At 50.0% G+C, this 27,071-nt stretch overlaps 3 protein-coding genes across 13 annotated transcripts in view; 1 reads left to right on the top strand and 2 right to left on the bottom strand.

The window, feature by feature from the left end:
* Positions 1-17,498, top strand: part of CUNH1orf226 (chromosome unknown C1orf226 homolog) — a 306,178-nt gene extending 288,680 nt beyond the window's left edge. For 5 of the 11 annotated variants that reach the window (XM_029229290.1, XM_029229291.1, XM_029229289.1 and 2 more), the window contains 2 exons: positions 12,349-12,658; positions 13,480-17,495. In XM_029229290.1, coding sequence (XP_029085123.1) covers positions 12,349-12,658; positions 13,480-13,978 — 809 coding nt within the window. In that variant the 3' untranslated portion in view covers positions 13,979-17,495. Of the gene's footprint in view, positions 1-11,673; positions 12,257-12,348; positions 12,659-13,479 lie in introns of those variants that run through there. The other 6 variants (XM_029229288.1, XM_029229286.1, XM_029229287.1 and 3 more) reach the window with 4 other exon arrangements.
* Positions 4,803-9,325, bottom strand: SPATA46 (spermatogenesis associated 46). The gene is made up of 3 exons (XM_029229303.1): positions 7,520-9,325; positions 6,105-6,218; positions 4,803-5,444 (listed from the first exon to the last, which is right to left on the bottom strand). The coding sequence occupies exons 1-3, from the start codon at positions 7,716-7,718 to the stop codon at positions 4,918-4,920; spliced, it is 840 nt and encodes a 279-aa protein (XP_029085136.1). The 5' UTR covers positions 7,719-9,325; the 3' UTR covers positions 4,803-4,917.
* Positions 14,577-27,071, bottom strand: part of SH2D1B (SH2 domain containing 1B) — a 54,111-nt gene continuing 41,616 nt past the window's right edge. Inside the window, exon 4 of the mRNA XM_029226928.1 lies at positions 14,577-15,002. Within this exon, the coding sequence (XP_029082761.1) occupies positions 14,577-15,002 (426 nt within the window). The remainder of the gene's footprint in view (positions 15,003-27,071) is intronic.

The raw sequence follows: 27,071 nt of genomic DNA, 5'->3' as shown, positions 1-27,071 counted from the left end.
GGAATGGGACGGGTGCGTGTGTGTGTGCATGTGTGTACACGTGTGCTGGCATTGACACACACGTGTGAGGGAAGGTGTATACGTGTGCATAGGCTTGTGAGAAGTGACCAGAGAGAAGAGAATGGGAATCTCCAGGGTGTTTGAATCAACAGTAGATTTGTGTTCTTTTTCTAATGTGCATTTGGTTGGAGAGAGGTGGTCCTGCTTTTGTTATACTTTCTAATTAATCATTGGAAGTAGGTCCAGGTACACAAGGGAAGGAAGAACCATGAAATCAAAGGAGAGAGGTTAGGAGTCCGGTTTGGCTGAGCCTCTCTAGCTAGCTTACAAAATCCTACCCGGGCTTCCTTGAGTGTGGGACCTCTTAGCTCATTAGAATTTGGGGTGTTCAGGGGAGTGGAAGGTCTGGCTTCTCCAGGCCCACTGCCTGCAAGCAGGGGCTGAGGACAAAGCCAGAGGCCAGTGGATTGGGTGTGTGGAATGTGGTAGGAGAAGGCTTCTTTGGGATGGGGAGAAGAGTGGGTGGGGGGGATAGTTTCTAAAAGGGTCTTGAAAACCTTGCCAAGGGAAGGAAGAAAGGAGACGGTGGAGAGGTTGAAGAATTGGAGAGACTAGTTCTGTGTACCGCTGACTTGGGACCCATTTAAGACCCTTGCCCTCGGGGTACCCCGCAGTGGTTTCCACCCACCTCGGCCCCATTCTTTCCCCAGTTCAGGCCCTCCCTGGAGCACTGGTTTGTGTGTTGGCAGCCCACACCAGCGCGCACTAGGTGTGTTGGAGGTGAAGGAGACAAAGGACAGATCTAGGGGCCTTGAAGGGTCACCAGCCACTGGGAAGGAAAGGGAATGTTGCAGACCTGATCTCCGAGCGATGTCACCCTGTCCTCCTCTCTCCTTGCTTCTTGCTCTGCTAACTCAACTCCTGCCCCCCTCTTTTTCATCCTTCTACTCTGCCCTGTATGGAGGACAAGTGGACACCAGGGGCGCCTCCCTTGCCGTACCTGCCCCAGCCTTTCCTGGGTGCCAGCAGACTCTTGGGTACAGAAGGCTCCCACAGTTGCGGAGCCAGGAAAGAACTTCTCTGCACAGGATGGACTGTATATTGGGACTGAAAATCATATTCCTGCTTATACCAATGCTGTCTATAAAGCCTCTTCATAGCCTCACTTCTCTCAACTCTCATTTAGGGGTTGTGTTCCTTTTATTTTCTCTTTGCCTGACTGCTTCCTCCCACTCTGCCCCCTCCCCCTGAACGCTCTACTTCCTGAAACTGTGTGGCATTAACTCTGTTGGATCAACTCTCTGGGAAAAGATTCTGTTCATGTTAAGTGCACTTACTCCCTGGATGTTGTCACTAGTCTAGTGGCTTTTGCTAAATAAACCTTTCTTGTTTCTAAAAGCTTTTCCATTGTCTTTTCTTGCCTTTTCTATTCTACCTGCTCCTTCCCCCACCCACCTCCCAACTTCCCGAGCCCGGTGGCATCAGCTCTGTGACGCACCATTCCCAAGGGTGTGTGGTGTTTAGAAAGAACTCGTGTGTGCCTTCAAGGAGCTGGGGAAGGTGGTGCCTTCAGGGGCAGTTGATTCAGACCAGCCTTGCAGGATCGGGCTGTACCAACGGTTCTTATCCAAGGGCGATTTCGCTCCCCCAAGGGATGGATGTTCGGTGACGTCTGGAGACGTTTTTGGTTGTCACAGCTCGGAAGGAGGCTATTGACACATAGTGGTTGGAAGCCAGGGATGTTGCTCAATATTCTACAGTGAACAGAACAGCCCCACCACAAAGAATTATCCAGCCCAAAATGTCAGTAATGCCTAGGCTATACCCGTTTTTGTTTGTTTGTTTTTTTTTTGGGCTCTCCCAAACCCCAGGTCTTTTCAAACTCCAGACATCACTGGACTATACTGGCTGCGGCAGCAGCAAGTTTTGAGCGCTTGAAAAAGTACATCATAGATATTTTCAGATATAATTAAGATCATCAAGATTATAAAATTTCACTGACTCCCCGACTAAATGTCTGAAGTATGTAGTTGGTAGGTTTCTGGATGGGCCCATTCCAGGAATGTCCATACTGGAGGCAAACAGACTTCTTCCCACACCTGCCTAGAAGGGTTATGGTGTCGCTGAAACACAGCTCAGCAGAGGAGGCCTGACTCATTGAGATGTGGGCTTCCCTGCAGGGAGTAGAAGTGAAAGGGCAGGAGGGATGCTGGCAGAGAGGGATGTTAGAGAAATATGGAGCTGCAGGCTCTCGCAAAACCCACATCGTGAAAACCAGGCTCCCCTGACTGGAACGCGTAGCCGTTTTGAAGGCAGAGTTTTCGTTAAACCTGATACTTTGGTAGGCCAGGCCTGAAGGAAAGTTGGAGGGTCAGATCAACCAGGGTCACATATCCTCTGCCCTTTTCGGGCTGAGTGAACTGAACTGAGCCTTACTTTCTTACCTGTAAAATGGGAATACAACACACCACATAAGGCTATAATGAAGAGCAGATGCGATGGTATTTTAGAAGCACCCAACAGAATGCCTGGCAGTGGCCCAGGGCACAATACCGTTTACCCCCTCATTAACTGGGGGGGGGGGGGGGCGTGTTTGTTCTGCTCGGTGCAGTTGTGCTCTGCGTGCATTTTCTGCTGTGCGGAAACTATTCAGAGCTCTGTACTGAGAAAGCTACTGGGATCATCATGACCCTACGTTAGATGTGAAAGGTGGAAAGTACCCTGTCCTTAGGGAGAAAACGCTAAATTCTCGCACCTGCCAGGCCGTGATTAGCATGTGCTGTGGCCCTTGGGCTCAGTCCCTGGCCTTTGGGTGGATTTCTCTCTCTCTCTCTCCCCCCTTTTTTTTTTTTTTTAAGCTGTGCTCTGTGCCCGTGATGTGGATGCCCTAGAGGAGGGAGTGAGGGCTGGGCAGAGGGAGAGAGACCAGATGAGGAGTGATTCCGCGCCTGGTCCTGCCACAGACCATGCTGAGACTGCGACCGGTCTCTTCAAGTCCATTCCGTGTCCCCCTCCTTGTACTCCCTCAGGAGCCCTGTCAAGGGGGCACACGTGCACAGCAGCGTCTGCAAGGAGAAGCCTCCGGGGGCTCCGGTGGCCTTTCCATTTGGGAAAGCAGGAGGTCAGAGTGAGGACTAAAGACTCGCCAGAGTCAGTCATCTGCTCCCTCCGGGAACCGGGCCCTGGAAGCAATGGAATAATGTCAGGGCTGCCTGAAGACCACCCTGCCCCTCAGTGAGTGGGTGGGACCCTGCATGTCCTGGCTCCCAGGCCAGCTGGAGCCTGCAAATCAAGTAGACTCTGGGACTCTGACTTAGTGGGTGGAGGGTGAGGGAAAGAGTGGGGAACTGGGTGCAGGACTGGGAGTGCTCTCACAGCAAGGGACTGGTGTGTGATGGGGGTGTGAGCCAGCCTGTTTCTCACAAAAGAACCACCAATGATATATATATATATTTTTTGCGGTACGCGGGCCTCTCACTGTTGTGGCCTCTCCCGTTGCGGAGCACAGGCTCTGGACGCACAGGCTCAGCGGCCATGGCTCACGGGCCCAGCCGCTCCACGGCATGTGGGATCTTCCCGGACCGGGGCGCGAACCCGCGTCCCCTGCATCGGCAGGCGGACTCTCAACCACTGTGCCACCAGGGAAGCCCCCACCAATGATATTTTTTAGCAGAACAGTGATAAGCAGAAGCAGCTCGGCCAAACTATAAAGTGGGGCTTCGGAAGACTTAAGTATGTGACCACTGGAAGGGTAAGGGGAGATCCTCCACCCTAACCCATTGGCCACGCAGTGGGGAAGCAGACACAAGGGGAGGGTTGGTGCCAGGGTCCCAGAAAGGAAATGCCCCCTTGCAGTGAAGGGGCCCACTGAGTCATTAGGGAGATGAAATGACAGGTAAATAAGGCCTAAAAATAAGACCGTCAAACATAAGCTCTTTTTTCTGTAACCACATAATGGGCAAAACCGATGTCCTTGCTGCACCCTTGATGCTCGTCCATTTTTCTGGGTCAGAGTTGGCTATGAGGTTTGCTCAGAAATGGAATAAGGGTCAGGGCTGTCTGCTGGGACATTTCTTGGTACTAGGAAGCAGTGTTTTCACATGTTTACTGGGCTTTTTAGACATGACTCAACAGAGCCATGTAAAGATACCCCTCTGGGCCAGAAGTGATCTGTTTTGCTTCAGCCAGAGATGTCCCTTCCAAATGAAGGATCATGGTACACGTGGTGGGATGGGCCCCAGCCCTATTTGCCTCTTTCTGCCTTATGCGTGGGGCATATTGTCCTCCCTGTTCCACCCCTCAGAAGATCTAACACCTAAGAAGCTTTCAAACTGTGCAGAGATTCTGCTGGTGGAACCGACAGAAAAGGGCGTTCAACCCTTCTCCCTCAGTGGGAGTTCTCCCACGGTGCAGGGCAAGGACCAATCACAGAAGGACCAACAGGAAGGCCAGGGTCTTAGAACAGTGGTTCTCATACTTGAGCTGCATCAGAATCACCTAGAGGGCAATTAGAACACAGACTGAGGGGCCCACCCCCCAGAGTTTCTGATTCTGCAGGTCTGAGAATTTCATTTCTAACAAATTCCCCGGGGATGCTCACACTGCTGGTCTGAGCACCTCACTTTGAAAACCACCATTTTAGAAGATAGTCTCAAACTTTGGGTATTGTCTTTCAAAAAAAAAAAAAAGAGAGGCAGGGAGATGGGCCTGGTGTTGCTAGGCAACTGGTAGCAGAAGGGGAATGGGATGGGGACCAGGGACTGAGAAGGACAGGTGGTACAGGGTGACCTCAGACTTGACAGAAGGCTGTCACTAACTTTGGTTTATTGGCCTCTCTGTAGAGACATAAATAGGCATCATCCCCTGTTTACCTAAAGCGTTGTCCGCTAACAAGATAGCTGCCACCACCCAGCAGGCCTACTTGAAGGCCTGGCAGCTGCCTGAGGAAAGCCTGTCTCCCGGCCGGCCCTTCTGCTCCTTGCCCCAGAGGGTTTTGAGCTTGCGGTAGTACACCTTGCAGCTGAAACCCTCCTTGTAGCCCCCCTTGATGTGGCTCTTGAGGGAGTGCAGCGTCGGGTACATACGGCAGCAGGCCGCACACTTGTAGCCGTTCTGCTGGGCCGGGTACCACTTGGAGGCCATTAGGATGTCCTGGGATGTGATGTAGTCCGTGGAATCCAGGCCGTGCCTGGATTTCTTGGTGGCCTCTTGGGGGCAGGTGTTCTCTGGGGAGGAGGGGGATGAGCAGATGCTCTCAGCCGTGTCCTCTGGGAGGCAGCTGTCCCCCCTGCCCTCGTCCCGCTGCACCTCTGGGAAGCTGTACGTCTCCAGGTGGCTCTCTCTGTCTTTGCATACAAAGTAGCTGTAAGGGGAGAACCAGGGCCGGTAGATGGTGCAATTCCTCCTCAGCTTCTCTCTGTTTGGGGGGTCCCCCAAGATGCAGCCTGCAAAGGAAAGGGCTGGGTCTGAGCCTCGAGCCAGGCAGGGAGCAGTGAGGCCTGGGGTGGCTGGAGGCCGGGTGGAGAAGCAGAAGGGCAAGAAGGCAGGTAGTCAGGCAGGACCTCAGGTTACCTCTGCCCCTCCTTGAGTGCAGTTCTGAGAGCAGGCAGAGGATGGGGTGGGGAGAGCAGGCTAAGGCCTTCCTTCCTGCTATCCAGAGAAAAGCAGTTTGATCTCTAGGTAGAGACTCCCCTTGCAATGACTAAGCCTTGGCATTTGTCAGGTGCATCCCTCCCTGCAGACACCTTTCCTCTGCCTCCTCTGAGGATAGACACAGGTGGCTCAGCAGGCAGCCAGACCTCTGGCCTCCTAGAGCCCCTCTTTCGACCACCACTGGTTGTGGCCGTTTCTCCAGCCTCACTGTCTGCCTGCAACAGCCCAGTCAGGCAGAAAGTGCTGTTCTCCATCAGCCTGAGAGACAGGAGAGGAGAAGCAGAGGACTTTACAGACCTGCAGGTCTCTGCTAAAGGAAGCACCGGACAGGAGACTGCAGTGGGGAAAGGCAGCACGCGGCGATCCCACACACAGGCACCCTGCCCTTAGGGGAGCAGCCCCTGTTCCCCCAGCTTCTCACGTGTGCCCGCCTGAGTCAGAGAAGGCCTCACCTGCTGAGAGCACCGTGTTATGCACCCCATGCCGGAGAGCGCTGCTTTGGTACTGGGGTAGCAGGGCCTGAGCTGGGCTGGACGCCTCAGTAGGAGACACAGTCTTTGCAATGCCTGGGTTACAGAGGAAACACTCTGGTGAGCTGAGCAAGGTTGGGCGTCCTCTTGTTGGGACCCCTCCGCCCGAGACACACCTAGAGGTTCAACCTTGGCGCTTTAAGGCACTGCAAAGCTGAAGCAAAACAGTGACCTTTGTGGCATCCACATAGGCAGAGCTATTCTGGATGACCTCTTGGGGAATTCCAAATGGGGTGCTGGTGTCATTGAGACCCTGGAAAGGTCCTCTCCAAAGAAGAATATAAGATGTGGACCAGATGACAGCTTTCTGCCTGGCCCTCCCCTCTCTTGACCCTCCTGCAGCTGAGAGAGAGAGAGAGAGAGAGAGAGAGAGGGAGAGAGAGAGGGAGAGGGGGAGGGGGAGGGGGGAGAGAGAGAGAGAGTGTGTATGTGTGTGTGTGTGTGTGTGTGTGTGTGTTTTCACTCTGCATTGCAGCCTTTGGGTCCCTGGAGGGCCCAGAGGAGGGAGCCTGGTCGAGGACCTCGTAGCTATGTTACAAGATCCCTTTGAGGACGAGAAGCCCATTTCTCCAATTAAAACGCCTCCCACCCACAGCCAGAGAGCGTTCGGGTGGATCCCAGCTGCCTGATGGTTGCTAATACTTGGATTAAGAAGCCGGCTTGCCTCAAATCGCACACCAGTAGCTGTGCTCAGTTTGGGAAACAGATGGATACAAATGTCCTGTGTATAGGCAAATGGATGCTTAGGAGAACCACTTCACAGAACAGCACTTCTCAGACTTTCACGTGCATGGGAATCACCTGGAGATCTTGTTAAAAATGCAGATTCTGATTCAGCGGGTCCGAGGTAGGGCCTGAGATTCTGCCTTTTTCTGACAAGCTCCCAGGTGATGGTGATGTTGCAGGCCCATGGACCATGCTTTGAATAGCAAGTCCTCAGCACATTCAACTTTATTCCAGGATAGGCTCATCCGCTCCCCCCTGCCTTAGGTTCCTTCTGATGGATTGATAAGTCTAGATCTTCTCCAGGTTGTCAAAACAGGGCTGAAACTAGTACACACTCCTTACTTAGACAGACTGTCACTTTGAGGGTTCATGCAGATTCAGAGGGGGAAAAAAGCCTGATAACAAATGTTTCCCCCATCCTTCCCTTGCAAGAAATGAATAAACAGCAGGAACTACTTACCATGTAGGCAACATTTTGAAAAATTATTTTCTCCCCACGTGTAATTTGACTTTCTCACTAAATCGTGGTCCTGTAACATGATCTGGTAGAGTACTCAATTACAAGCTTCAGAAAACCACATTTTTGTGGCCCTAGTGGCACGAGAGTTTACCTGGCAAGCTGGTGGCACGTGAGGACGTGATATCAGGAAAAGTGCTCAGAGCAGAGGAAGCGATTCGAGGTCCAGAAATGCTGAGGAGTGAGAAGTTCTCCATATTCTGACTACTGAAGTGTATGGAGGTCACACACGCCTGCTTCCAGGAGGCTGGTTGGGTTGTCCAGACAATAAACATTCTGAGCTCAGCTGACATCACAAAAAGGCCACATGATTCTACTCGCCAGCGAGGTTATCCCTCTCAAAGATGGATGGGGTCTGTAGCAAGCAAGATAAAAAAATTTTAAAGATGTTTTTCACTTGTCATTCTTCCGTGGCCTGTCTTGATTGGGGATACCCAGAGAGAGGGAGGAATGTAGTAGAGACCTGATAGCGATGTTGTCTGTGCGCCCCCTCTGTTCTTTAGTGTCCCTTTTCCATGTCGTTGCTGTCACCACCCCCAGCTCTGGGATCCTCTGTCCTGTCTTAATGACCTCTTTGCTTTTTTCATCTGCCTAACCTCTGTCACCAGATGTTTTTGTTGTTTTACCTTAGTTTCTGTTTTCTTGGTTTGGGGTATATTTTTTTACATTTCTCTTTGGAAATAATTTCAAACTTATAAAAAGCTGCAGAAATAAAATTTGAACAGAGAACATCATCCACGTAACCTGTATCTAGATTTTCCTATTGTTAACATTTTACTCCATTTGTCTTATCAATTCCCTCCGTCCCTCTCTGCCTCTATGTGTGTATACATTTTTTTTTCTGAGATATTTGAAGGTAAATTACAAACATAATATCCCTTTGTGCCTAAATACTTCAATATGTACGTCCTAAGAATAGGGACCAAATACTGTTTTAAATGGTGCTGTCTGTTTTTAGCAAATGACTAAACCATAAATGGATGGCTTAGCACCATTTTGCTCATTATAAGCAATTTGGTAGTAAGGCTATGCACTCAGAGTGGCGAGGTAGCCTCTTCTCTTTGCTTCCCTTCTGTCATGTAACAACCTGGCCAGCCTGCTAGCTAGAGGGTTGAAAGATGAGCTTGAAGGTGCCCCATTCTAGATCATCATGACTAGATGCATACAGGGCTTTAGATCTAAAGGTGGGTATGTTTGTGCTGGGTGGGAAAGGTCTGGCCCAGCCCATAGTCAGCAGTGGGCTCCCCTGGCAGTGTGTGAAGCAAGTGTGAGTTAGCATGTGCCTGTGAGATCCCAGAGTTGTCTTCCTGCCCGTGTTTATTCACGGTACTTAAACATTTGCAGGACAGTGCGGAGAATGAGATCTCACGGACCTCCTTCATAGCCTGGTTTGGAACGTTAGAACGTGTTAGGATGTAACTTGACGCCATGTACCTTGGCAACTTTGAGGGTATTGGCAGTTTCTCTTGGCCGTCATGGTGTAGAGAAGGATCGTGGGTCTGGGAGTCAGTCTACGTGAGTTCTAACCCCTGCTCTGCCGTCACCTCCCTGTGCGGTATTAGGCAGACCTCTCTGCCACCTGCTTTTCCCATCTTGTTAATTTAGACGGAGTGGATGAATGAACGTCTTTCCGGTCTAAAATCTAGGGATTCACGTGTTGGAAACGAGACAGCAAAAAAATGAGTGACGCACACAGGATCCAGAAGACTTAGAATTTCATGTTGCCTTGGCCCATCGCATTCCTCCCACTGCAAGCTAGGAACTTCAGATATACTTAATGTAAAGGGGCCTCAGAATATTGGGGGAAATACAGGAGGCCGCATCAGCACCTGTTTGTAGAATTAAAATACGGCTCTGTTTTGGTTTATTAAAAAGCATATGGGAACCTGGTCATCCAGGTCTGTTACACTCCTCATAGCAGGACCCCTGTCTTGCATGCTATATCCTCTTGGTGGGCTGTTGCTGGTGACCCAGACGGGAGGTGACACTCCCATAGTGGTCGGTCACTACATAAAATGTGTCTCTCTCTCGTTTGTTTCCCGCCTGCTCTCCGAGCCCCTTTCTCGGACAGGTAAGATACTGTCTTTCTTTTGGATGACTTTGGCCCCAGATGCTCCCCTCTGCTTGGCTATGTGCATGCTGGGGGGTGCTGTTAGGAGGGCCACCTGGTTGGGATCCAGTCACCTTTCTTTCTGCCATCACCATTATTTTCTGAACCACCAAGCCTCCCGTCCTGACAGAGTGTGGGGTCATTAGTGCCTCCAGCAGGAAAGGGGCTCGCTGCACATCCCTCAGATGTAAAGATGAAGGGAGCCCCAGCCAGAGTCCTGCTTTGGAGAGAAGGGCAGTTTTTCCCGGCCTGACCTCAAGAGCCCCCGTGGACCGCTCCTGGAGGAGGGGGTTTTGAGTGTCTTTTGTAAATGGAAGAAGGCTTGGGGAACAGCTTCTCTACGATGTTAACCCATAATGCAGTCAGTTTTAAGTATTCATATCAAAAGTCAATGCAATGAATTTATTAAATGCCTGCTGTCGTGCAAGGCCCTATGCTGAGCATTATAGACAAAAAATGTCACTTAAGATGCTTCTTCCCATCAAGGGACTTATTTTATTATTAAAGACAAGATGTATTTACCAGAAGACTTAAGAGTATTATGAAGAGAGTATATGATGAGCTATCTTTAAATTACTTAAGAATTCAGTGTATACATCCTGAAGGGTAGAGAAACAAGAAGTACAGGAAATCTAAAATGGTGCTTAATCCAAAAGTTATTTATGTTTCTTAGAATGTGTTTCTTCAATAATTATAATCAAAGGGGCTCACAATTTACAAGTCACTTTGCCAGGTGTTTTTGGTACTTACACTTTTAGAAGTGAATGTGTCTGCTCTGAAAACTCACATTAAACCAGTAAGGAAACAGCCACAGAGCTATGTGAGCCCGAAAGTGGTGGGGATTGGCCCTCTTCCCTGGCATATATCTCTTGAACATTTGCTCTAGTTTCATGGTGGCCCCAATACTTTCTGGTTGGGGGGGAAATCATTAAATGCTTTAGTTTCCAAAGGCTTCTCTGCTAGTCTGCAGAGTTCACGATTAAAGAAAAATTAGAAGGATATGGGACATGATAGGTAAATTATGCAAAAGTGGATGGCATGGCAAGATTTATACTCTCAGGAGAAGACTCAAGAGTTGATACCCCTGTTGTGGGATGGGCCGGGATCTCCTCCTAGTGTGGTGGGTCTACATCTGGAACCCAGCCAGCCTGAACCAGTCAGCTCTGTGTCCCGTGTCCCAGGGGTGCGCTAATCGGGTTCCCAGCATGTCCCCTGCAGTGGTGCTTTTCTTGCACGTGGGTTAGGGGCACTTACAGAGGTGAAGACTGTGGGGTTCATCACAGGGGGAGATCTCCACTCCTCCCACAGCTTCCTCCTGCTGCCAGAAGACCCTTAGCATATGGCTTATTGAAGTAGTTGGCTCAGAAGGGATATCTCTGCGTAAAACCACAATGAAGAGAAATGCTCCCCAGTGCCCAGGACTCAGCAGTGCAGGGCAGAGAATTGCTTTATGCAAAAGTTCAACGGAAGAAAACGTATACCCTAACCTCAGTTACTCTTAGGAAGGCTCGGCAGGAGTCCTCTGAGACCGACAAAATATCTGGAGTAGCTGGTAAGGACAGCAACCTCAAGCCTGCTTCCAAGGCCCCAGGGTGGGTCTGGCTGCACTGAGGCCTGAGCTGGATTTCCTGGTGGGGAGAGGCTGCCTCTGTGCAAGTGTGTGGACAGCGTGGCTTAGAGCCCTGAGCTCTAGCCATTCCAACTACAGACCTCGGAGCTACTGTGGTCTCGGTCTCCACGATTCTCTATCTGCACGTGGGTTTGGCATTTCAGGATATTTACTGAGCACCTACTGTGTGCCACACCCAGGCTAGCTGTTAAAGACACAAAGATGAGTGAGACATGGCTTCTGCCCTGCAAGTGTTTACAACCCAGTGAGTCTCCTCCCAGCCCTTTGAGTTCATCTTTCCAGCCGAACAGAGATCCCTGAGAGGCAGACTGTGCACGAGGCATATTTAGGCATTTATTCCATTGCAAGGCAGGAGAAGTAGTGGCAAGAGCCCTGAGCTTTAGGTGAGAAAACCTGGGTTCTAGTTCCCACTGTGCCAGTAATTGGGCTGTGACCTCGGGCCCAGCAGTTCATTACCCTGAGCCCCGTCTTCTTCCTCTGTAAAGAGAAATCTTAGCATGCCCCACCTTACTAGCTTGTGAGGATTAAGTGAGCTGGCGTTTGTCAGCTTCCTCCTGCTTCCTTGGCACCAAGTGCTTTGTCCACTTGGCGTGAACTGGTTCTGAACCACCACTTAGCATCTCTCTGCATGCAGCTGTCCCATTCTCCCAAGTTCCACCCCCAAGAGAAGTGAGCATTTTTCACGGAGAAAACGTGCTACACATGTGGCTTTTTAGCAAGGAGCTTCCAACTCCAAGCCTCATACTTGCCATCCCTCCACCAACTTCTACCCCAGCGCCTGAGTCAGAGAGATCCACATGTGCTCATGGCAGTGTAAAAATGTCACATCTCATTGCTTCATCCTTGTTTGCCTTTACTTCAAAGGGCCTGGTGACCCCAAGGTAAGGGGTTAAGCCATGAGTCAAGGAGGCATGTTTAAAGGGATAAGTTAGCTTTTTTGTGGCTAGAGTTCATCACTGATTAACCCGGGTGAGGCAAAACTAGAATTTCTGGTCCCACATCCCATCAGAACAACTGGATCGGAAGGTTCAAGAGTGTCTTTGCTGCCTGACCCTCTTGACTATTTCCAAAACCTCATGAAGTTACAAGTTGTGGGTGTGGTATAAGGAGAAGATCAAAAGTGATGGGGTCGAGGGCCCCCCTCCCCTCCCCTCACCGGCTTTCTGTCTTTCCCTCTTTGTAGTCGACCACAGCATGTTTGAGAACTTGAACACGGCCCTCACTCCAAAGCTCCAGCCAAGCCGCTCCTTCCCCCACGTGTCCAGGCCTGCGGCCCCCAGCTCTGCCGCCCTGGGGCCTGTGGAGCCCGGAGGGCCTGGACTCTGGGTGGGCAGCAGCCAGCACCTCAAGAACCTGGGCAAAGCCATGGGGGCCAAAGTCAACGACTTCCTGCGGAGAAAAGAGCCCTCGAGCCTGGGCAGCGTGGGCACGATGGAGGTCAACAAGACTGCAGGGGCCCAGCTGGCCGGCGGGGCTGACGTGGATGACGGAAGGTGAGTGCATCTCTCCCTCCCGCCCTGACGTCCTTACGGGTCTGGACCCACTGGAAGAGGCCTGCGACAAACTGTAGTGTCTAGAGGGGAGAATGGCCTTGGGGTAGGGACGGAGGTTGTCACATAAAGAACAGCTGAAGGATCGGGCCATGTTTGTGGGAGCCGGCTTCAACGCTCCCACCATGGCTGAAGTTCACGGCGTGCCCATCATGTCCTAGCCCCGTGCTATGCTTCAGCTGCATTATTTTACCTTACCCTGAAACAGCCTTCTGAGATGAAGTATATTATTTCCATTTTGCAGGTAAAGCAGGTTCAGAGAGGTAACGTGAGGAGCTTAAGGTTACAAAGTTAGTAATTGGCAGAGCTGGATTCAAACCCAGGTACTGCCAGAGGCTCCCCGGGGGGATTCTGACACCCAGCCACACCTGAGGAGTGCTGCCCTGACTGTTGGTAGTGGAGAAGCCGGCGTCTGGCAGAACCCACTGGTCAGGGGAGAGGGGAGCCTCCTTTGGCAGCCCTCCCGTGTCCAGCCTCGTTTTAGACACCTGCACTCCCCAAGTGGTGCTGCACTTTTCAGGGCTATTGTGTAGGTTCTGACGGGACGCGGTTCACCAGTGGTCCCAGTGTTAACACTTCGTGCTGTTGCGAACACCAAGTGAGGATGTGACAGGCCCAAAGCCATTTGTGCTCAGACTGCCGCGACTCGCACGCTAAACCAAGAACGAGGGCCCAGAGCGAAAAGCACTTCCCGGGTGGGTGAGTGGAAAGTGCAGCATGGTGTCTCGCCAGCCTCATGTCAGCTCATGTCACCAACCTTATAGGTCATCCCTGCAAGAAGCATTCCCTCGGCTGGATCCCCCGCCTCCTACCACCAGGAAGCGAACCCCTCGGGCCCTGAAGACCACCCAGGACATGCTGATTTCATCGCAGCCAGTCCTAAGCAGTCTGGAGTATGGGACAGAGCTGTCACCTGGGCAGCCCCAGGACTCCCCTCCCACTGCCCAGCCCAGCCCAGCAGATGCTTCACAGCCAGAGGCCATCGTGGAAATGGTGGACAGGGGCGAGGCTCTGCCCAATGGAGAGGTTTCCCTGTCGGTACCTGACCTAATCCACAAGGACAACCAGGACGAACCGAAGCTGAAGGTGACTGAGTGCCGAAGGGCCTCCTCCCCTGGCCTCATCGAGAGAAATGGCCTCAAACTCAGCCTGAGCCCCATCAGCCTGGCTGAGCCTCTGGAGGACAGCAGCCCGCCTCTTCGGGCACGGACCTCCAGCCTTGACATGGAGGGCCCTCACCCAGACCTGCTGTCCTTTGAGTAGAGCTTCTTCTGCTCCTGCTGAGACCCCCTCCCCTCTGCTCGCTTCTCCACTGTGCACCCTGGCCCTTGCCCCAGCTCCACCCTGCTGTTTGTCCTGCTTGCACAAGGCTCAGCAGAGCCAGTTCTTCCACACGGGCTGCTGCAGGGCCACAAGTCCACGTGTAGTCCTAGTTCAAGAGTCCGTCTGTGGAATGGCAAAAGGACTCGGGTGCCATCCCCGCTCCTTGGCGTGCTGGCTGCAGCCCTTGGATACTAGGGCGCCTCTGCTCCGAGTTGCCCTGACTTCCCACTGACCTGCAAGGCCAGCAGCCCAGGATGAAGGGTATTCTCTCTGCCTGGCTCCCACATGCTGCCTGCTCTTCTCCCTCCCATGCCCTCCTGGTTCCTTCCTTCTCCTCCCTGGGGGCCGGAGGCCTCCTGCCTCCAGGGGAATCAGGCTGGATGAGGGATGATGGGTTTGGCTCGATGATGGGCCCAGGCCCAGAAAGCCGCATACCCTGAGCACAGCCCAGCCACAGCTCCTCCTGACCCCAAGACAGCACAGGCCCTTGGGTTGTTACCTCGCCTCTGCCCGTGTGGATGCAAGCCGGGGGCAGTGCTTACCGGACCTGAGACCTCGGGCAACCTTGTCGACACCCCGGGTTCACAGGGTGTGTCTCGTCTAGCCTGAGGCAGGGCACGGAGCCAGCCACCGAGAGCGCCTGCCCAGCATGGGAGTGTGGAGGGGCACTGGGCGAGATGATGCAGTCAGCTACGCTCGGGCTCCCTGCACAGAAGAAGAGACCCGGGCTTCCCTCGCTGTGCGTGAAGACAGGGCTAGGCAGGCCCTGGCAGAAGCAGCAGAGCAAGTTCTGATTTTGTTTGGCGGGGAGGGCCCAGGAACCTGGCGTCCAGGGAGCTGGTCCCGAGAGAACCCAGAGCAGTAGTGGGGAAGGCAGTGAAAACGGGATGGGGAAAGAGTAGTCGTAAGGGCTCAGAGCAGCTTTTCGGGGTTTCCACAGCGTGATGTGATGTAGTTGTAGGGTCTAGGCGTGGTAAGTGCAGGAAGCCAGGTGAGAAGTGTGAGAGGTTGGAATGTGGTAGGAACCGTGGAGCAGGCCACGCTTAAGTAGGAGGCGCTCCGCTCTTGTACAGAAGGTGCTGTCTACCTGCCTGCCTCTGGGGTCTCTGTGAAGGACTGACAGTTCACACAGCCCCACTGGTTCTGCCCTCCTGGGTTAACCCACGTCTGTGTTCCTGTCTCCCACCAGGGGTCCTGTCATGCTGTCTTCCTGTGGCCAAGAGACCCTGTCGGGGGGTGATCCCAACCCCGGGGGCCTTTGCAGCAAGAAGAGAACATGCCTTTTTTTGAGCAAGGTGGCTGGGTCCCCGGGAGAAGGCTGGGAGTGGCACATCTGGCCAGAGTGGGCTGTTTAGTTCTCCTTCTGTGACTCCTGCCGCCTCCCCTTTTCTATTCTTTGTTCGGCTTCCCACTCTGGGTGCCCCAGAGCTCACTGCCCACTTCATCTCATCACCCAGTTCCTGCTCCCCAGGAACCACCCCTGCCTTATAAAATGTCCAAGCTAACTCCTGTAGACCCTGCCTTATAAAATGTCCAAGCTAACTCCTGTAGACCCGGGAGCCTCGGGGGACCACCGGGATGCAGGTGCCCTTCCCGCCTCCTTGCTTCTGCAGCCGGGGGCCTTGCCATAGCTCTCCCGCCGCCTTTTCTCCTACCCTGCGTTCTCAGAGTGAAGCTTTGTCTCATCTTCCTCAGGAGGGTCCAGGCACGCCGGGCACCTTGCAGGCCGTGGTGAAGCGAGGAAGGCTGTTACTGAATTGAGTCGATCCTGACTTACTCCAGGAATATCACAAAGATGTTGATATCTGACCCTGATGCTCAGAAGTTCTCAGGACTAGCATTTGGGGGCCCGTGAGTTTTCCCACAATGGCTTGGGGTTCTGCACAAAACACAGAGCTGGGGGCAGAGAACTAAACCCACGTGCTGGCAGCTAGCCCACTTTCATCTGTGCTTCCATCCCAGAAGCTTGGTTTGCTTCTCTGATGGGAAACTTACCAGGTTCCTGCACTCTGGGGCTACTCCTCTCCCAGAGACCAGGGTGGCTCTGGCCGGGTGTTATTGTAGCCATAGGTGCAGAGGTGGCAGGCCCGGGCTGGCTTAAGCACCCTGCTCTCCGCTCCACACCCAGCCGCTGCTGAGGCCCTGGCCCTCAGACCCAGGGTTAGCCCAGGGATCCTATCAGGCTGTCCCAGGACCGTGGCCAGGGTGGTCCCAGTGTTCCTTGGACTCGTGTCTAGTACCAAACAAGGAGCTGTGGGACCCTGCTTCAATGTCTGGGCGGCCTCTCTGTGATCTCCATCTCAGCCATCCTTCTACAGGAGGGGTGATGCTGCTACTGGGGTGGAGGAGCTCTCTGAGGCTAAAATCAGGTCCTAGATGTGACAGAGAGTGCCTGGTGCTAGGGCTAAGTGTAGCCCAGAGGCCAGTAGGAACAGCGACTTCTATCCTGCTGAGGGCCCCGGCTCAGACCAGCTCTTGACTTCCCATGTCCATGTCAACAGCCTGACCTGCCCATGACTGCGGCATGGCAGTCACCCCCCTGACACACCCCTCATGGTGAAGCCAACTTCTCTGGAAGCTTGGCCCAGTCTGCTCGAGGACAGGGTACTGAGGAGAAATGAAGGGCCTGTCTTCTGTGTCCACAGAAGGAAGCTGGGGCCACAGAGTTTTTTCCTCTCCCTGTTACCCACTGTCCTGTATTCCCATATTCAGCAATAGTTTTACCCTGATAGATGCCAGGTGAGCTTCCAGAACTGGGCAGGAAGGTGGCATATTCCCCTGCATGGAGAGAAATGTATCTGTGTTAACGAATGTGGGTGATATGAAGACATTCATGTGGTCCATCAACTTTTAAAGAACAAAGAGGTTGGCCCCAGTTTGGGGAAAGAAGAATATTACAGAGCTATTCCAAGTGTTTTCTAGAGGTTTTATATTTATATTTTTAGTCACCTTCTGGTAGAAGGAAACTACACAATAAAGTGATTTGGTCTGGTTTTGCTGCTCTGGCTTTTTGCTCCTGACTGATGTAGAGTGGTTGGTTTTTCTGAAGGCCGCCTTATTGAGCGGAGAGCACTGGCCTTTTGCTTTGTGAGCCTGGAAGAGTGAGACGTGAGGATGATGCGCACTGATGACAGGTCTCCGGCACGAAACCTTGGGAGGAAGTGATCTCTCGGGATGTGCCCTCATACGTTCCTCTAAATGGCTGGCTGCTGTGGAAGTGTCCCTCTTCCAACCAGACCTACGTCTGGTTCAGGGCATCAACATCACGTGCAGAGGTGCAACCTTCCCCCTCAGAAGGAAGCAGGGAGTGACCACCAGAGTGTCCACCTGGGGTCCATAGCCCTCTCCCATCAAGGAGGGGACAGAGCTAGGTGTGCACACAGGCGCTCTTCAGAGAGGGATCAGAGCTGCCATCAGATTCGGAGTCATTAGCAATGTTGGGAAAAAACCCGAAGCTGCTGATGTAGGCACTTACCCCAGACTGGGGCAACCCAGATGCTCCTTACTGAGACAGCGTGGCTTGGAGCAGCGCTGGCCTGAAGCCCCTTTAACCCCCTTGCTGCCCCTGGCTGGTGTCAGACCAGGAGACCCAGAGGACTCCCAGCTGAGAGTTGGCCAGACCTTTAACCTCCTTAAAAGGGACAAAGTAAAGAAGAGACAGGGAGGGGAAGGAAAAGAAGCCATACACATTTCTAAAGGGGGAAGGATGGGACCTTCCTGCCCGGCCCTGTCATTCGCCCCCATGATGTGCCAGGGGTCCCTCCCTGGGGGCGCATCAGAAACGTCTCAGGCATGAGGCTGTCTCCAGCCTTTTCTGCACTGAATTCCACTCCTGCACTTCCTTTCTCAGAGAATGAGCACGAAGACCACGGGCACTCACACTGCTCGCTCGCTCTGGAGTGGGGAGCAGCGTATTGCTCTGGGAAAGCAGGAGTAGCACAAAACCCAATCCAGCATATTCCATGCCTGGGAAAAGGCATTGAAAGTTCTTACAATAGCAACTTCTTCCTTTAAGCGTAAGTCCAGTGACTATTCTTTGGGCGACCTCTCCCGTTGGATGGCTTCAGGATCAACGTCTGCAGTCATTCAGGTGTGAAGTGTGCCTTTCGTATGCTTTTTCTTTCCCACTATTATGCAAAGGAGTTATTTTTGGCTGAGATCAAATATGAAAAACTATAATGTAAAAATTAAAAACTTCTGAGGAAATTTTTAAGTGTGAAAAAGGATATGAATATGTCACATTTTTTAATGCTGTGCTCTGAGCCTTTGGTCTAGAAGCTGGGATAGAAAGATGCATGTATTCAGACAACATATCCAAGCCTGTCTGTGAGCTGAGTGCTGTCTGGGGCACAGTGGTAACACTGGTGAAGAGACACCTGGTTCTCTCTCTCACTATGCCCACGATGGGTGAGGACTCCACGGAACCTGCCTTCCTGTTATGCTAACAGGCTATGTTAGCGTAGCCTGTTACGCAGTGAAGTACCAAATTGGGGGGGGGGGGCGAGTAATTTCAACTAAGTGTTTTTCAAACTCTGAGCTTAATCTACCTATAGTGGTTGCTGAAGGAAACGAACAAATCAGAGGTCATCAGGAAGCCCACTTCATTCCTAAAGTCTGTGTCTGTGCTGGTGAGGAACCCCAGCTGGGATTCAGAATTTATGGAATTAGCTAGTCTGGGACTGCACCTCAGATACTGCTCCAAGCTCAGAGAATTCCTTCCTGGTCAGTTTGCTCTCGGACATCTTCCAAATCCCTTTGAAGTCTGTGAATCCTGGGAGTATTCTAGAACCGTCTGTGCTTCAACTCCCTGTCCCCTCTCTACCCACATCTCCACCACCGTGGGGCTCCCCAGATCAGCCTGCCAGCTGCTGGTTACGCCTCCTTGCCTTTGAGACTTTGGCCCTCGGGGTCCCCTGGGCTTCACTCAGCATTGCCCCTGCCAGCCAACCGCTGGGTTTGAGGTGCCCGATCTGGAGCCCCCACTGTGGCTCCCCTCTGAGTGGGAACAAGTAATTAAGTCCACACAAAGAAATGCAGCCCTCCTAGATGAAGCCCCACCTAACCCCGAACAGCTTGCAGACAACATTCAGTGTCTTTCCTCTCTCCCAGGGAAATCCACTCTGGAAACCTTCATTTCAGTTGTCCAGTGAAAGCATCTTCAAGGACTTTGCCCCTCCAGGGTGCCCTCCTCCCTGCTGCCGTTTGCACTGGGTCGCACGATGAAAGCCCGGAGTCCCCTCCATGACTTACCACTAATGAGAAAATTCCTCCACGTTCGTATCTAGGGCCCGACCCGTGGAGACACAAATCCTCTTTGTGTCCAGCTTATCTCCAGCTGCTGCCATGATAAATAGTCCAGCTCGAGGGAGCCCAGGGAAGCTCTACCCCACGGAACGAATCACTTGGTTACTGACCAGACAGGGAAGCCAGCTTGAGGAAATATTTAAGGACAAACTCAGACACCAGGCTACTTTCTCCCTCGTGGGAGGTGCCTGAGGAATCTGTCCTTTTCGGAGCAGGAAACGCTGCCAGTTTCTCTCTCTTGGAAAAGACAACAAAAAAAAAAGGAAAAAGAAGAAAATCCCCCAAAGCAAAAGGCAGTCACCCAACAAACTGCAACTTTTGTTTTGCGTTTTACTGTTTAACAAGTCAGTGGTTTCCAGTGCCATCTGCTTGGCCACCTTCTTCCTTAGAGCAGCAGTCCCCAACCTTTTTGGCACCAGGGACTGGTTTTGTGGAAGACAATTTTTCCACGGACCGGCGGCAGGTGGGGGATGGTTTTGGGATGATTCAAGCGCATCACGCATGTTTTCTCTTGTCCGCCGTCCTACGTGCGGTTGGATTTACTCCTCACCATGTCTTCTCACGAGACTTTCAGGAATAAATGGCCAGAAATAAATAAGACTTGCTGGTAGTAGTAATGGTCCAGGTATATTAGATTTTTAGACTGAGGCGCTTGATAGAAATTTATTAGAAAAATAGGTGCGGGTCAACGATCGTCTAATTGTTTTTAATCTATTTCCTTCTAACACATTCCTCCTATTCAGTGGTTTTTAAACAGCCATGCAGTTTTCGTCTAGACTAGCCTGATTTTGATATTCCATTTATCCCAACTGAAGCCTGGCTAAATGGACTAAAGGTTTAAAAGGCCCACATTACATTTTTACTCTTTCTCTGCTAGAGAAATTTCGTCTCTGCTCTGCTTAACAAATCAGTGTTTAAGCAGTTTTTAGTGGTTTGGGGTTTTTGTTTATGTGCTTGTGCTGTTTTGTTTGTTTGTTTGTTTGTTTTGGGTCTTCTGTAGCATTCAGACTAATGAAGTAAACACCGTGAAGTGACTTTCTTTTGGCCAAGAGAAAAAAAGTGCACTTTATTTCTATTATTATTACATTGTAATATATAATGAAATAATTCTACAACTCACCATAATGCAGAATCAGTGGGAGCCCTGAGCTTGTTTTCACCTGCCACTCACCGATGGGGTTGTGATATGAGTCTGCAAGCAATTGGTTCATTATGGTCTCTGTGCAGTCAAACCTCTCTGCTAATGATAATCTATATTTGCAGCCACTCCCCAGTGCTAGCATCACCACCTCAGCTCCACCTCAGATCATCAGGCATTAGATTCTCATAGGGAGTGCACAACCTAGATCCATCGCATGCACAGTTCACAGTAGGGTTTGCGCTCCTATGAGAATCTAATGCCACGGCTGATCTGACAGGAGGCAGAGCTCAGGCAGTAATGCGAGCCATGGGGAGCGGCTGTAAATACAGATGAAGCTTTGCTCGCTCACCCGCCACTCACCTGCTCTGCGGCCCAGTTCCTAACAGACCAAGGACTGGTACCAAGCTGTGGCCCGGGAGTTGGGGACCCCTGCCTTAGAGCACCCTCCGTGTTTGCCGCCAGTAGCATCTCTACACTCCTGTTTATTACAAAACTCCCACCGGTTTGGTCTGGTGTGTAAGCACAGCCAAGTGTCCAGCCTGCTTCGTGGGCTAACTCATGGCAACTTACGGCATCTCCCTATGGCTACCATGGGGTGGTTCTGGTTAGTCCAGGCCACTATGGCAGCAAAGGGGCAGCCTGGCCTTTGAGATAGAGGGACTGGAACCCCATCAGCCCTGCAGCTTCAGCCAGTGGATGCGCTCCCTCTGCATCCTGAACCCACAATGGATGGACCCAGCTCCTGGACAGGAAAACCCAGAACAAGCTTGTACTACCTTCCGGTCAGTCTCCGGGTATCTGGTAAGTTGTGTTTGTCAACCTTCCTTGCTCAATTTAAATCCTGGGTCCTCTGCGTCAAGAGCTGTCAGAAAGTCTTTGCAGCAGACCTGGTAAATTCCCTGTAGGCTGGGCCAAGGTGTGACATTTCTAGGAACTGAGTCTTCTGCAGAGGTTGCAAAGGCCTTGTGGAAGGTGCTCCCACGTGTAACAAAGCTGAAGGAGGAGGCTGTGCCCATGGTCAGCAGCCCTGCCCATGCCTCTCCCCACGTCCCACTCATTCATCAATCAGCAGTTATGTAGGTAGTATAGATTGTCACGAGGCTGGGGACTCTTCTGGGAAGCGCGTGGGGGAGGGGGAGCCGGGCTGTCTGTGCTCAGGACCGTCCACAGTCCTGCCCAGCGGACCTTGCCAGCTTCATCTGCTACCACGGCCTCTATGTCCCAGTACCCCACCACCCCAAGCTGCCTAGAATTACCTCCACATCTTTGTTCAAGAATGTCCATCGGCCCCATCACCCCCCACCTTCCTTCTCTTTCCTGTGACTCTTCCAGGCTATCCTAGTTCATCCTTCAGATTTCAGCTCAGGCATCCCTTCCTCTGGGGTCCCTGCCCAGATACCACCCCCAGCCCATCCTCTGCGCCTGGGTAGCACCCTGTGTGTTCCTCCGTGCTGGCACGTGCCATGTGACATAGGAATTATCAAGAGCTGCCTCCTGTTGTCTCTCCCGCAAGTCTCTGAGCTCCTCAAAGGCGGAGGCCTTGTCCTCTTCATCTCTGACTCCTCGGTCCCAGGCACAGCACTTGGCACATTGCTTGTTAAGGATGTGCTTTGAGCCAAACTAAACTCACAGAACGTGTCATCTGATTTGGGAGCTTTTATATACGTAGACACACACAATCTAGTGCCAAGTGAACCCCGCCCCTTTCAGCCTCCTTCCTCAGGGCCTCCACCCACAGGCAGTCTCTGTACCTGATCACCCACTGCAGAGAAGGATTGAGAAAGGCCATTTTCAAAGTGGAAAATGGTGAATGGGCCAGTGTGTAGCTCATTTCTCTCCAGACAGAGCCTTCATTAATTCTGCCTCCCGGAAGAGTGACACCTTGCCATGGAGCCGGCAGAAGCAGGCACTTGTAAGAAGGGTCGCACTCCAGTGCCAGGCACCTGCCCACCTCTGGTTGCTGCTCCTCCAGCTTCGCTCAGGTCCAGTTCTTAATATTCGTACTTTACTATTTTGGGCTTTGCTATTCATTGATGCTTTATTATATTTCTAAAGCTCCTATACATTCCAGGAACTGTGCTAATCAATTTACGTTCATTATCTCATTTGTTTTTCTCAATAGCCCTGCGAGAGAAGTCCTATTACGCCCGTTCTTTAGATACAGACAAAACCTTACTGCATTCAAATAATTCGCACACATGCTGTCATTAATCCTTGTATCTTGTGAGGTAGTTATTTCAGCCCCGTTTTATAGATGGGTAAACTGAGATTGAGGTAATGACTAAGCAGATTTGCCCGAGTCTTACAACTGATAAAAAGCAGAGCTAGATGTGTAGGCCTAGGTTTTTAGACCCGAGGAGCAGACAGCTTCCCCACCACCACATGGTTCTTCTCTATTTCCATCACACCAGTCTGATAAAAATTTCCCGGAGATGTTCGTGGCCCAGAAACATCTTGTTGAATTGGACCATCTCCAGGGGTGAATGCAATTTCATTAAGCACTGAATATTCATGTGGGATGGGAATTTAGAGACCCATTCACCAATCCCTCATTTTACAGAAGAGGAAAGAGCAAAGGCTATAGTTTTTCAGTGTTAACCTGTGCTGGCATGGTTTCTGATTCCTCACAATAACTGTGCGGTAAGAATCATTAACCCCATTTTCTAGACGAGGCTGGCCAGAGGCTTAGGGAGTTTCAGCAACTTGCCCAAAGTTACTCTACCAGTAAGTGACAGAGCTGACTCTGGGGCCTCTTGAAAACATCCATTCTGAATGGTTTTGGTGTAAATCTGCTCTATGAATTGCAAGAATTTCAGCCCCAGCAGGAGTGGCAGAAGTATTTCTATCGCATCTCAAATTGCAAACTCAGGGAAGGCTGGCTCATACACTAATCTTGCTATTGACACTGGAGATTAAGCATTCAAATGATAGATGAGTATTAGTGAGAGGAATGTTTCCGTTTTTGTAGCTACCATAGTTCCTCAGCAGCGTTAAACAAACAAACAAAAAACCCTCAGCTCAGTACCTGTTTTCTTGGTGTTTGTCTGACCTCTTGTGGCTGACTTTAGGCATTACAGTTTCTGGCAGCTAATTTCTGCCAAGAGGCAGCTTTTAGCGATGAAAATAACGTACATTCATGAGATAAGTACTACCTCCTTTGGAAAGGCTTGTAATTTTCCTAAGATCATTCAACAAATAATATGGGAAAGGAGAAATAAAACAGATGATACTTCTTTACTAGGAATTCCAGTAGGAGAGAGAAAACAGAAGGGGAGGAAATCTTTGAAAAAAATGAGAATTCTCCAAAAGTACAGAAAGATTGAAATCTTAAGAATAAAATGACATATAGACCTTCAAACAGGATAGAGGAGGAAAAACTCAGACACATTTACAGGGAAATTTAAGATCATAAAGATAAACCACCCTTCACTTCTTACCTGTCCAAAACAAACAAACAAACAAACAAAAAAACCCCACCATCTTTAAAGTTTCCAGAAAAAGAAGATTGGCTATAAAGGAGAATCAGATTGACATCACACATCTCAATAAGAATTCTAGATACAAAATAATAATGGCTTAAGGTTTGATACTGTTGAAAGAAAAAAAAAACACTAAACCTATATTTTATATTCAGTTAAACTATCATTTGAATGAGTGTAAAATAATATTATGAAGCATATAAGACAGCAAAAGGTTACTTCTCAAAGACCATCTTTGAAAATATTCTTGGAGGAAATATTGCAGTAAGAAAAGAAGTGAACTCAGAAGAGTTCTATGTGTTTGTAAATACGTAGGAAGTAAGAATGAGTAATTGATTCACTAAAGCTTACTGTTATTTAAATGGTAAAGGACCCAAAAGGAGTAGATAATAATAATTCAAATTTTAGATCAGAAAATGAGGTGGGATTAATTATGGTAACAAAAGGGAAATGAGAGTATGCTTAATTATAACAACATATTTTAAGTTTTTAGGTAGGGAAAAACAAAAATACAGGTTTTAAGAGGCTATGGATAACCACCATAATTTTTTTTTTTTTTAATAGAGGTTTCAAATCAGCAGGGGGAAATCCAATGGAAAGCAGAAGAGGAGAAAAAAAAAAAAGAAACAAAATGTATAGTAAATGGAAAGAATGGAATAAGATTTCTATCTTTGCTCAGGCTTCTGTAACAAAATACCATAGAATGGGTGGGTTAAACAACAGACATTTTACTCGACTTTCTCGCAGGGAAGTCCAAGGTCAAGGTGCCAGGACCTGTGTCTGGTGAGGATACTTCCTGAGGTGCAGACAGCCACCTTCTTGCTGTGTTCTCACAAGGCCTTTCCTTGCGCTTTTAGGTGGAGAGAGAGCTCTGGTGTCTCTTCCTCTTCTTATAAGGGCCCTGAACCTATTATGAGGGCACCACCTTATCTAAGCCCAATTACTTCCCAATGGCACCACCTCCAAATACTATCACGTCAGGGGTCAGAGCTTCAACATATGGTTTTCAGAGGGACAAAAACATCTGGCCCATAACAATGGCAGAAATAAATTCAAATAGAACAAATTATAATAAATATAAGTGTATTGAACTCACCAAACAAAACAAGGAAAACTTAAGTTGGAAAAAAAAATAGATTCAGCAGTACTTTGTCTACAGAAGACAGGGTTAAAACAAAAGATATGAAAAAACTTAAAAACAAAGGGATGGAAAATTATATAATTAAAAGTATGGATGAAAAAGTCTGGATAGATTTTTTGCCTCGATTGGTTCAAGATGGCGGAGAAGAAGGGTGTGCACTCACTCCCTCTTGTGAGAGCACTGGAATCACAACGAACTGCTGACCAATCATTGACAGGAAGACACTGGAGCTCATCAGAAAAGATACCCCACATCCAAAGACAAAGGAGAAGCTGCAATGACGGTAAGAGGGGCGCAATCACAACAAAATCAAATCCCATAACCACTGGGTGGGTGACTCACAACCTGGAGGACAGTTATACCACAGAAGTCCACCTACTGGAGTGAAGGTTCTGAGCCCCATATCAGGCTTCCCCACCTGAGGATCCGGCAATGGGAGGAGGAATCCCCAGAGAATCAAACTTTGAAAGCTAGTGAGATTTGATTGCAGGACTTCGACAGAACTGGGGGAAACAGAGACTCCATTCTTGGAGGGAACACACAAAGTAGTGTGTGCATGAGGACACAGCGGGAAGCAGCAGTGACCCAATGGGAGACTGAACCAGACTTACCTGCTAGTGGTGGAGGATCTCCTGCAGGGGTGGGGGGTGACTGTGGCTCACCATGAGGACAAGGACACTGGCAGCAGAAGCTCTGGAAAGTACTCCTTGGCATGAGCCCTCCTGGAGTCTGCCATTAGCCCCACCATAGAGCCTGTCGCCTCCAGTGCTGAGTCGCCTCAGGCCAAACAACCAACAGGGAGGGAAATCGCCCCACCCATCAGCTGACAAGTGGATTAAAGTTTTACTGCGCTCTTCCCACCAGAGCAACACCCAGTTCTACCAACCACCAGTCCCTCCCACGAGGAAGCTTGCACAAGCCTCTTAGCCTCATCCACCAGAGGGCAGATAGCAGAAACAAGAAAAACTACAATCCTGCAGCCTGTGGAAAGAAAACCACATTCACAGAAAGACAGACAAAATTAAGAGGCAGAGAACTATGTACCAGATGAAGGAACAAGATACAACCACAGAAAAACAACTAAATGAAGTGGAGATAGGCAACCTTCCAGAAAAAGAATTCAGAATAATGATAGTGAAGATGATCTAGGACCTCGGAAAAAGAATGGAGGCAAGGATTGAGAAGATGCAAGAAATGTTTAACAAAGACCTACAAGAATTAAAGAACAAACACCTAGAAGAATTAAAGAACAAACAAACAGAGATGAACAATACAATAACTGAAATGAAAAATACACTAGAAGGAATCAATAGCAGCATAACTGAGGAAGAAGAACGGATAAGTGACCTGGAAGACAGAATGATGGAATTCACTGCTGTGGAAGAGAATAAAGAAAAAAGAAAGAAAAGAAATGAAGATAGCCTAAGAGACCTCTGGTACAATATTAAACGCACCGACATTCACATTATAGGGGTCCCAGAAAGAGAAGAGAGAGAGAAAGGACCCGAGAAAATATCTGAAGAGATTATAGTCGAAAATTTCCCTAACATGGAAAAGGAGGTAGCCACCCAAGTCCAGGAAGCGCAAGAGTCCCAGACAGAATAAACCCAAGGAGAAACATGCCAAGACACATAGTAATCAAATCGACAAAAATTAAAGACAAAGAAAAATTATGAAAAGCAACAAGAGAAAAATGACAAATAACATAGAAGGGAACTCCCATAAGGTTAACAGCTGATTTCTCATCAGAAACTCTACAAGCCAGAAAGGAGTGGCACAATATATTTAAAGCGATGACAGGGAAGAACCTACAACCAAGATTACTCTACCCGGCAAGGATCTCATTCAGATTCAATGGAGAAATCAAAAGCTCTACAGATAAGCAAAAGCTAAGAGAATTCAGCACCACCAAACTGGCTCTACAACAAATGCTAAAGGAACTTCTCTAAGTGGGAAACACAAGAGAAG

The sequence above is a fragment of the Monodon monoceros genome, unplaced genomic scaffold, assembly GCF_005190385.1.
Source record: "Monodon monoceros isolate NGI ecotype Baffin Bay Population unplaced genomic scaffold, NGI_Narwhal_1 Super_Scaffold_18, whole genome shotgun sequence".
Taxonomy (NCBI): domain Eukaryota; kingdom Metazoa; phylum Chordata; class Mammalia; order Artiodactyla; family Monodontidae; genus Monodon; species Monodon monoceros.
Note: the sequence above shows the minus strand (reverse complement) of the source record. Positions and strands in the feature narration are given on the sequence as shown.

Bases quoted from the DNA above. Each gene is read 5' to 3' on its own strand.
- SPATA46 (XM_029229303.1), bottom strand. From the start codon at position 7,718: ATGTCAGCTGAGCTCAGAATGTTTATTGTCTGGACAACCCAACCAGCC. The intron at 6,219-7,519 runs GTAAACTCTCGT...TCTGTAACCCAG, and splicing joins ACGTGCCACCAGCTTGCCAG to GCATTGCAAAGACTGTGTCT. The intron at 5,445-6,104 runs GTGAGGCCTTCT...TTTCCTTTGCAG, and splicing joins TAACACGGTGCTCTCAGCAG to GCTGCATCTTGGGGGACCCC.